The 10,649-nt window shown below is 53.7% G+C and overlaps 1 protein-coding gene across 5 annotated transcripts; it reads right to left on the bottom strand.

Annotated features, from left to right (window-relative positions):
- Positions 1-121: 121 nt before the first annotated feature.
- Positions 122-7,535, bottom strand: Mapk15 (mitogen-activated protein kinase 15). 5 transcript variants are annotated; one of them, XM_034516896.2, is made up of 15 exons: positions 7,418-7,533; positions 6,421-6,784; positions 5,296-5,394; positions 5,155-5,184; positions 4,932-5,022; positions 3,333-3,463; positions 3,083-3,246; positions 2,788-2,927; positions 2,105-2,162; positions 1,545-1,682; positions 1,346-1,451; positions 1,017-1,221; positions 806-909; positions 602-730; positions 122-495 (listed from the first exon to the last, which is right to left on the bottom strand). In XM_034516896.2, the coding sequence occupies exons 2-15, from the start codon at positions 6,487-6,489 to the stop codon at positions 310-312; spliced, it is 1,650 nt and encodes a 549-aa protein (XP_034372787.1). In that variant the 5' UTR covers positions 6,490-6,784; positions 7,418-7,533; the 3' UTR covers positions 122-309. The 5 variants fall into 5 exon arrangements, with proteins under 5 accessions (XP_034372787.1, XP_076768366.1, XP_076768365.1 ...); XM_076912251.1 differs by having other exon boundaries at positions 602-909; positions 7,418-7,535; XM_076912250.1 differs by having other exon boundaries at positions 122-730.
- Positions 7,536-10,649: the final 3,114 nt, after the last annotated feature.

The raw sequence follows: 10,649 nt of genomic DNA, 5'->3' as shown, positions 1-10,649 counted from the left end.
GGCCATTCAACTTTGTGCAGAGCACAAGATTCAAATGCGGAGCACTCCGGAGAATGGGTGTCAAAAGGACCTAGAAAGGGAATCCTCGGATGGTAGTGGGTGAAAGATGGCTTAGCTGGGCTAGTAAAGATAAAACTTTATTGGAAGAAATTGTTGGGGGTGGAGTGAAAACCTCCATCTATTCCCCCTTAGGGGAGAGAGGCTCAGAGAACCCTCCCGGAATTCGAAAGCAGGAAAGCAGAGGAGGGAGATGATGCGCTAAGGGCTGGGGAACGGCACCAGGTTGCCGCAAGGAGGTGGATGGGCGGCTCACGCACGCGGTCCGGGGAGCAGGGGCAGGCGGCCCAGCGCCGAGCGGCACACGGTCCCGTAGGCCTGAGAGTAGCCGCCAAGAGCAGCTCTGGCTGCGCCCTGGGCCCCCTGCGAGACCGAGATGCCAAACATCCTTCGGCCGGGTCGGGGTTCCGGGGCCTCCCGGGGCAGGCGGGAAGGGACCTGCACGCAGGCGAGGGTCTTGTTCAGGAGGGGGAAGAGTGGAGCAGGGATCTGGGGGGTACGAACCGCACTGGAGGGAGCTGGGAAGGGCCGGGGCCGGGCTCACCCGTCGTGCGCCGACCGCCCTTGGCCCACCGCCCCGGGCCGGATCACTACGAATCAGAGCCTTATTGGCCGCCTGAGCCACGGCCTGTGAAGTCAGGGAGGGCGCCATCGCCCTCACTTGAGTCTTCACCTGGAAGGGGTGAGCCACAGGGTCACGGAGAGGGACCGCAAGAGGCTCTTCGGTGCCCACCCAGCCTCGACTTACCCCTGAGGGTGCGGAGGGTGGCTGCCCTGTGGCCCCTGGGGGCCTTTCCCCCCTGCCTGGCGGCGGAAGTTGGAACAGGGGGTCTGAGCTCTGCCTGCGAACTTCTGTGGGGTCGTAAGAGCAACCCCTGGAGTTAGATCCCCGCTGCTGCACACGTTGGTGGCCCTACACAGAAGGGGCCAAGGGTGCGTGGGAGGCAGGCAAAGCTCACCCACATGCTCGGGATCATGACCAGGGCTACTCTGAGGTTTGGGTCCCCGTTTCCGCACAGGCGTCTCAGCCAGGACCTGGGGGAGGACTTCCTGCTTGAGTGATTGCGTCCGGGCCGGAGAAGTCCTGAGCTCTGCCCGCGAGGCCACAACCCCCAGGGCTTCCTCTCGAGGGCTACGGCTGTTCCCCATCCGCTCCAGAATCATCTGCGGGATGGGAGGGGCGCTCAGAGGAAGCCGGACAATACTGGTGTCGCTGCAGTGCCCCGGGAACACAGTGGTCAAGGGTGTCCGTGGAAAGCGGACGATGGGAGTCCTCAGCCTCCATCACCTGGTACAGGCGGTTGCGATACTCTGGTGCAGAGAGCTGGTCTCCTTCGTGTACCGGGAGCCGCACGTCGGACCCCCGTGTCCACTCGCGGTCGGGGCAATGGAATCTGTGGGGCCAGAAAAAAATGGATGCAGGCAGGAGAGCAAACCACTAGCAAACCCTGCTGTTCACCCCGAGGTCCTCCCTCTTCTCATCCTACCTCTGCACGTAGGGGTGTTGCAGTGCCTGCTCAGCACTAAGCCGCTTGTCCGGAGCAAACGCCAAGAGTCGCTTGAGGAGGTCCAGGGCTTCTGGGGGGGTGTCTGGCGGCAGGAGGGCGTCCAGCGTCTGCCGTGGCCTGCGGGCAGCCGCCTGTCGTCTCCTCTCTAGGGCCCCACCCGCAGAACCTTCTGTCTGTGGCATGACCTCTGCTTTTCTGCTTGTGTAAACCCTGCTCCTCGAGTCCTCTTTCCGAGGTGGTCACCTCTTCACCCCCTCCTCCCCGCGCAGTGGGACGTTCTCCTCTTTTCTAAGGCCGGGGTGCTCTCATTTCTGGGGGATGTCTTAGTTTTCTTCTTATTTTTCTCTTTTCCTTGTCTATCTCCTAGATTTTGCTTCTCCCCAACCCCCCCCCCCCTTCATAACTAAGCTTTAAGAGGCTGGGGTTAAGCGCAGAGCTCACAGGTTTGTACCACACAGGTACAAACTGGCTCCTGTGCCAGCTGCAAGATGGCAGCCCCCTCCTGCCACCCCTCCCCCACACCTAAGCATTCCACTCACCTTGACCCAAGATTCTGCAGAATCAAAGTACTGTAGTCTGAGCCAAGGCCCTGGAGCTCTGTAGGTGGGTGGAGGAAGGAGGTATGAGCAAGCAGGTTTGGTAGAGGGGCCAGCCATCTCTTCTGCACAGAGTTTGTGGTCTAGAAGGGCACAGACCCCTAAAAGGTAGCTGTTTGTCCTGTCTGAGCCTATGGGTGTCCATAGTTGTGCCTTACCTGGAAACCACACATTGTTAACATGCTCAGAGGATGCTGGGGGGAGAGGGGGTCACACCTCCCTTTGCTTCTACCCCCAAACCAGGTCTTTGCTGTGAGAACAGAGGCACCCCTGCTGGGCCTTGAGGTGTCTCTCTCTTGCTATGTCCCTCTCCATAACCGATGCTCTCAGCAGCCAGGGCAGACACCTCACTCCTCTTCCGCTGGCCCTCTGCAGTCAGCCCCTTCCTGTTACCTTTTCACTTCCTCTGTCCCTGTGGCCAATTCTACCTCTCTGCACCAGCCACCCCCAGCAGCTGCTCTCTGGGCCCTCCCATCCACAGGGTCCTCTCAGTTCTCCTGAGGCAAAGGACTCTCTTCTATGCACAATATTGGGGCTTGTCTCCAAGGCTGTCCCCTCTGACTCATTATCCTATGCCTAGGGACAGGCTGCTGAGGTTGGGACATGAGGCTGGTGTGCATGCTCACCCTCCATGGAGGGCAACGGGATGGTCTCCAGGATCAGCTCCAGCTGGTTGAAAGTAGATGTGCCCGGAAACAGTGGCTGCCCTCGAAGCATCTCTCCCAGTATGCAGCCCAGGCTCCACATGTCCACCCCAGGGGTATACCTGGGGCAGGAAGGGGTATGTGCAAGGGCAGGGAGCAAAGGGACAGAGGCAGATTGGGAGTTCAGGGATAGGGCAGTGAGTACTCAGGTGGGCTCAAGCAGGACCAGGACACAGGGACCGGAAGGGAGAAGGTAGGTTGGGTGTCCAGCTGTTACCATCGAGAGGACAGAAGCACCTCTGGAGCCCGGTACCAGCGTGTGGCCACATACTCTGTCAGGGCCTGGCCCCCAGGCCCCTCGGGGAGGTCACTGAGGGAGCGTGCCAGGCCAAAGTCACAGAGTTTCACCCGGCAAGCAGAATCCAATAGAACATTGGCTGGCTGGAAAGAGGAATGGACTTCAGACCCAGTGGGCCAGATGCACAGGAGAGAGAGCCAGGGACCTGTGAGCACAGCATGGACCCAACCTTCTGATCCCGGTGGATGACACGCCCTGAATGGATAAACTTGGTGGCTCTCAGGAGCTGGTAAAAGATGCAACGCTTGTGGATATCCTCCCGTAGTCTGCCCTTCTGGATGACTGCATTCAGGTCGGTGTCTGGGAAGAGGCAGGAGCCGGGGAAGGAGACGCAGGTCAGTCTGGAGGGTGAAGAGTGCAGGTCTGTACCACTTTGAGCCTGCACCAGCCCTCAGCCCATCCTGGGCTCTCTCTGCCATGCTACCCAGCCATTGTGTTTGTCTTCACTGTCAGCAGAACCATAATGGTCCATGGAATTGCTCTCATTCCATTGTTCTTGGTATACTCGCTGAGCAGAACAGAGAGAATGAAGGCAGAGCAAGAATTCTGTGCAAGAGGGATGGGGAGGGTGGGGAGGATGGGGAGGATGGGGAGGATGGGGAGGATGGGGAGGATGGGAGGATGGGGAGGATGGGAGGATGGGGAGGATGGGGAGGATGGGGAGGATGGGATGATGAGGAGGATGGGGAGGATGGGAGGATGAGGAGGATGGGGAGGATGGGGAGGATGGGGAGGATGGGAGGATGGGTAAGATGAGGAGGATGGGAGGATGGGGAGGATGGGGAGGATGGGAGGATGGGGAGGATGGGAGGATGGGAGGATGGGGAGGATGGGAGGACTGGGAGGATGGGAGGATGGGAGGATGGAGAGGATGGGGAGGATGGGAAGGATGGGAGGATGGGGAGGAGGGGAGGAGGGGAGGAGGAGAGGATGGGAGGATGGGGAGGATGGGAGGATGGGGAGGATGGGAGGATGGATAAGATGAGGAGGATGGGAGGATGGGGAGGATGGGAGGATGGGGAGGATGGGAGGATGGGAGGATGGGGAGGATGGGAGGATGGAGAGGATGGGGAGGATGGGAAGGATGGGAGGATGGGGAGGAGGGGAGGAGGAGAGGATGGGAGGATGGGGAGAATGGGAGGATGGGGAGGATGGGAGGATGGGGAGGATGGGAGGATGAGGAGGATGGGAGGATGGGAAGGATGGAGAGGATGGGAGGAGGGGAGGAGGGAAGGAGGGGAGGATGGGGAGGATAGGAGGAAGGGAGGAGGAGAGGATGGGAGGATGGGAGGATGGGGAGGATGGGAGAAGGGGAGGATGGGAAGGATGGGGAGGATGGGAGGAGGGAAGGAGGGGAGGATGGGGAGGATGGAGAGGATGAGAAAATGGGGAGGATGGGAAGATGGGGAAGATGGGAGGATGGGGAGGATGGAGAGGATGGGGAGGATGGGAGGATGGGAGAATGGGAGGATGGGGAGGATGGGGAGGATGGGGAGGATGGGAGGATGGGGAGGATGGAGAGGATGGGGAGGATGGGAGGATGGGAGAATGGGAGGATGGGGAGGATGGGGAGGATGGGGAGGATGGGGAGGATGGGTCGCCGTCAGGCCAGTGCAGGCAGGTAAGGGGGCAGGGGGCTCATGTCCAGGCTTTGAAGGTCAGTGGTCACCAGTGTTGTGCTCAAGTTCAGGGGACAGATGAGAGTGAGAGATACAGCAGGGGCCAGGCCACTCACATAGGACTTCGGTCTGGCCAAAGCCTCACTCACCCATGGACTCAAACACCAGGTAAATATCCCTGTCATTCTTTGCTGGGATCACATCAAGCAGGCGGATGATGTTGGGATGACCCCCAAATTCCTAGGAAGACAGACTGTTGCTGCAGGGGAAATCAGGCCTGTGCTCTAGGCCACCGGGGCCAGCTTCTCCCTTGTCTGTGGGGACCTACACCCAGGGAAGGGATGCTGTGGCAGGATGGCCTGGGCCACTTACCTGGAGAAGCATGATTTCACGGAAGGTCCTCTGTAAGAAACAGAAATGCCCAGCAGGGCTGGCCCAGAAATGCCAGGAATCCTGCTGTGACGGGCCCTCCCACACCCCCATACTCCCCACACTTCCTCCCTGTTCACTTACCTGAGCATCTATCTGGTCCCTAAAGGCATCAAAGATTTTCTTGATGGCCACTACCTCGCCAGTCCTCCGGTCCATGGCCTTCCACACAATGCCGTAGGCCTGAGGAACACAAGGCTCAGCTTGTGGAACATGGGCCCTCTACTACACACACATATGTATTCCAGCCAGTCAGGTTGCCCCATCCACCTCTGGATACTGGGAGAGGTCAGAGTGCAACAGATCTGGAGTGACAGAGCCCACAACAACTAATTGTATCATGTTCTGGAGTGAGAAAGGGCATGAGAGCTAGCGAGGTCCCCATGTGGACGTGAAGCCACAAGTGGGCACTACTGGGCAGGACCTGTTGTCTCAGGAATGACCTTTAACCCTTCCAGCTCCCCACACATTCTCTCTTTTTCTACAACCCCATCCCACCTACTTAGCAAATCCTGTTGATTTACCTTCAGAACTTATCCAGGTCCGGCCGGCTTCCCTCTCTCCTATCTACTCCAAAAACTGGCCCAAGCTTCCAGCCCCGCTTATGGGTTGGCTCTCCACTCTCTCAGCCACTCCCACCCATTACCACCCCAGAGCCTCACCAGAGTAAACAGGGTGAGCTTTGTAAAGTGTTACCCACAAGTGCTACATTTCATCAATTAAAGTCTTGAAGGTTGCCCAGATCCCTTCCACACCATGGGAACTGACACTGTCACTATATCCTAACTCCTTCTGGCTCTATGCATAAAAATGTAGTGTCTCCAACAGCCAACAGGTCTTTGCTTCAGGGCCTTTGCAATTGCTGTTTGCTTGCTCCTCTCCATGATACACAGAAAACACGTGTACAATCACACACATTCACACATATAACCCCATATGCTCAGACCCAGGACAATCACGAATACAGCCATGCTCACACACAATCCCTGCTCTCATTCTACTCATATCCACTCAGACCTTCCTGAGCCTGCCTTTCAGGGAGAGATTCTCGAATGCTACCTAGTTTCCTTATGGAAACAGGGGTACAGGAGCCTCGGACGAGGCAGGACTCAAGCCCAGGAGTGTCAGAAGAACTAGATCTTGAGAGGGTTGATCAGACCCGCAAGTGACTGCACTGTCCCTCAGATGACCGGGGGTCCCCGCGCTCACCCCCTTCCCAAGCCTCCGCTTGATCAGGTATCTCTGGGCTACATGACGGTCCACCTCGGCAGCACACATGGCGAGAGGCAGACGCTGGCTCTTGGAGTCTACCGATTCTTTCCTTGAAGCTGGACCTGTTGATCCGTTGGCTTGGGAACCGGCAGCCGCGATGCTCCTCCCTTGCGCCTGCGCCAATGGGCGGGGTCTACAGCCAGCCCCTCCTGTCCGCTTGGTTTCCCCTGGTCAGTGCTGCACGCGGGTTGGAGGTTGAGGTGGGGAGGCAGCTCTGCCAGCCTCTGGGCTGTTCGTGTCTCAGGGTACAAGGGAGTGCTAAGTATCGGGGATTCAGAGCCAGGCTCTCTCAGGAGCGAAGCTGTTGGATGCAATAGTGAATGAAAAGTTAGCGAGATCAGGGTGTGGCGGGTGCCCTAGACCCTGGTGGAAGAGCACTAGAGTAGGTGACCGGGAAAGTGAGCCCAGCGCTTTGAGGCCCCAGGCCTGCTTGGCAGGGGAGTTGGATGGAGCCCAAAGGCATGGGCCACCCAGAGGACCAAAACACTGGGCACATTGATGAGAGGGAAGAGGTTGCCAGGGGCCAGGAGGTAGCGATTATGCGGGGCTGGAAACACCACACAAGAGCAGGAACAGTGTGTGGAACTAGATCCGGGACTTTGCTAGGATGTGGGAAGGATGGCAAGCCTGGGCTGACCAGAGAGACCCAGAATGCAAGCTATGTGGCTCAGTGGCAGAGTGCTTGCCTAGCTAGCATGCCCGAAGACCAGAGTTCCATCCCTAGCATGCCCAACAAAACGAAGATGGAAGATCAAAGATGCCGATTATGCATCCCCCAGTTTCCTATGCCTCAATTTCCTTAAGAAAACTAGGTGAGACCCAGGGACCTCATCCTTGAAGGCAAGTATCCAACCAGGGCACACTCTCTCCCACCCAACCCCCCAAGCCACAGGGAGAGTAATCCCATTGCTCCTCCCACCTGTCAGTCACCTACTTCAAGGACCCTTCTCTTGTTTCCACCAGATGCTCTGGAGAGGCCTGGTCCACTGTAGTCACTGAGAGTGAAGGACCATTTCCATCAGCATGGCTCAGGGTCACATAAGCAGGGCCCACCAAGCCTGAGTGGTACCTAGAATAAGGGCAGGAATTATGTGCGCCTGGGTGTATATGAGTTACTTTGTGTGTGTTAGAGAGATTAGATGGTGGAGGGAGCCGGTGACACAGAGGTATTGGACTAGAATGCCACTTGGGGACAGTAGAAGCCAGGCAGAGCTGATTCAGGCTTTCACATTCACTGTCAAATGGCCAGCACGCCTAGGGACCAGCCTTTTTAGCATAATTTATATCTGTTGGAGATAAATATTTGTGTAAAATATTTACACAAAATGTTGTGTAAAATACATTGAATGTGAACTACCAAAAATATGCCAACCTCAAACTTAAAAGAAACCATCATCATGATCATTGAGTTTCTGGGTTGGGTAGTTAAATCACCCAGTGCTGCAGCTTTTGAAGAGTTTCTTAAGGCTGGAGAGATTCCTCAGTTGCACTGACTGCTCTTCTGCAGGGTCCAGGTTCAATTCCTAGCACCCACGTGGCAGCTCAGTTCCAACTGTCTATGACACCAGTTCCAGGGGATCCCAACACCCTCATACAGTTATACATGCAGGCAAAACACATAAAATTAAAAAAAAAATAAGAAGAAGAAAGAGCTTTCGGCTTTTCGGTCCTTTCTGCCTTGCTTCACTAAATGTCTATCATCCATCGTGGTAGCAGATACGTCAGGCCTGTGGCAACTAAGTGGCCAAAGTAACTAGTGGCCAAAGTATAATGCATATCTGGTGGCACTGTGAGGTGTGACTACTCAGTTGCTGGGATGTCTGCCATACACACTGACCACTGGCAGGAATGGTGTGCTCCTCCTGCATCCTGGGGAGTAATAAATGCCCCACTGGGGCTGGAGAGATAGCTCAGGAGGTTGTGATGACAGAAAATAATAAGCTGAACTTAAAAAGGATCTACCAATAAACATGCTTAGGATATATCATTAAATAAAAGTAGAGTTTAGCTAAGGAACCCTGCTTCCAATATGACTGGAAGGTAAGTAGTGAACTAACCTGACCTCTTAAGAACTACAGAAAGATAAGAAATGTAGAGCCATACTCTTGTGTACTTAAGGTAAGGGGGAGGGTGGTGGTGGTGGTGGTGGGGTATATTTTTGTTAGGTTTTGTTCACAAGACTGCCCATTAGGATCTGTTTCTATATCAAAAGGAGTGTAATCCTGTCAGGCAGGATGACTCTGCTTAACAATGACCTAGAAACAACAATGATCTATCTCAAAATAGCTGGGAACTATCTTTGCTGCGTCAATCTCCCCTTTGTCCAAAATGGCCAAGTTTGCAGTCTCTGCAAACCATGTATAATTGCTCAAAGTATAACTCGAGGCTGGGACCTGAAAGAGACTTATGGATAAGTCCAAGTGTGGAATCTTCTCGTTTAAAAATCCATGTTAGCTGCAAAGTATTTCTGTCCAAGTCCAATTTCTCTTTGGGCTTAAGCCAGAACTGGATGTACACTGTTATGAAAATTTGTTTCATTGTTATTCCCCAGGTGCTTGTAGTAAAATCTCACTTCCTGCCTCAGTACCCAGGCAGATGTGAGGACAAAAGAATCTGAGTGTGACAAAAGGATCTGAGTGTGGTCCCCAGCACAGAAGAACCAGTCCCGTTGCCTGAAAGCAGAGCTTAGGTGGATCCCCAGAGCTTGCTGGCTAGCCTGCCTGGCTTAATTAAGTTCCAGGTCCCACTGAGAGACCCTGTCTCAAAAAACAAAATGGAGATCTCTTAAGGCACTAACCTCTGGTCTACCTACATACATGTGCACATGTGCAGACACATTTGCATAGGCAGTGGCACACATAAGCACCTGCACAGACATGAACACACACATAAATACACCCAGAAATTCTACACAGAGAGAGAGAGAGGACCCCACAAGCATGGTTGTACTGGGATCTCCAAGTTTGTTAGGTGGAACACAGGAAATAGTGCATTCGGAGAAAATTGGGGGAAGTGTTTCTAAAGTAACAGTGCAAGTTTCCTTACTTAAAATATAGGCACTTTTTTTTTTTTTTTTTTTTTTGCTTGCCCCAGACCTGCTCGCTCCTGCCCAAAGCCTTTTGTATTTATTTATGTACGTACACTGTAGCTGTCTTCAGACACCCCATAAGAGGGCATCAGATCTCATTACAGACGGTTGTGAGCCACCATGTGATTGCTGGGATTTGAACTCAGGATCTCCAGAAGAGTAGTCAGTGCTCTTAACCACTGCACCATCTCACCAGTCCCAAAATATAGGAACTTTTTAAAGGATTTATTTATTTTCACTGAGTATGGTAGCACACACTTTTAATCCCAGCACTGGGAAGGCAGGAAAATCTCTGTGAGTTTGAATCCAGCCTGATTTACATGTAAGTGCCAGGACTAAATAGAGAGACCCTGGTGGGTTTTGTTTAAAGATGTATTTGGTTTTTTATTTTTTTATTTTATTTTATGTGTATGAGTGTTTTTTCTGAATGTTTGTATGTGTACTGCATGTGTGCCTGGTGCCTGCAGAAGCCAACCAAAATGGGCACAAGAGTCACTGGAACTAAAATTACAGATGATTGTGAGTTATCATTTGCATGCTAGGAACCAGACTCAGGTCTTTTACAAGAACAGCAAGTGTTCTTAACTACTGACCCATTTCTTTGGCCTTGAGAAAAAAAATGAGGGTAGATTTGGCACCTTCTTCAGTTTGTGAGTTTCTAATTTCAAAAAAAAAGGGGGAGGGGCAAGCAGCTGGGTAGTCTATTTAACATACTTCAGTCCCTACCAGTTACAGTGTGTGGCTGGCATACCCCACCCTCTACCCCTAAACTCTCCAGCCCAGGGGCTGGGCTGCCCTTCCTCCAGAGGCTCTTCCCTCTGTAATCCAGATATTTTGATTACTGCTCTCCTTTTGTACCTTTGGCCTCCTGGCTGCTGTACTTACAGTGCTCTCCCCTCCCCTTCTCCCATATGGTTCAGGGTCATGACCACTCTGGACTCTTCCAGTTGTATCTGCCTTGGGCTATGTTCTCCTATATATCTATAATAAACACCTCCACCATACCTAGGGGAAGTCAGGTCCTTTCCTTATATTTTTTTCAATTCATCAATCTTATGTACCAAATTCTGGCACCTTC

Source organism: Arvicanthis niloticus, chromosome 13 (assembly GCF_011762505.2).
Source record: "Arvicanthis niloticus isolate mArvNil1 chromosome 13, mArvNil1.pat.X, whole genome shotgun sequence".
NCBI lineage: Eukaryota > Metazoa > Chordata > Mammalia > Rodentia > Muridae > Arvicanthis > Arvicanthis niloticus.
This window is presented reverse-complemented; position numbering and strand designations above follow the sequence as displayed.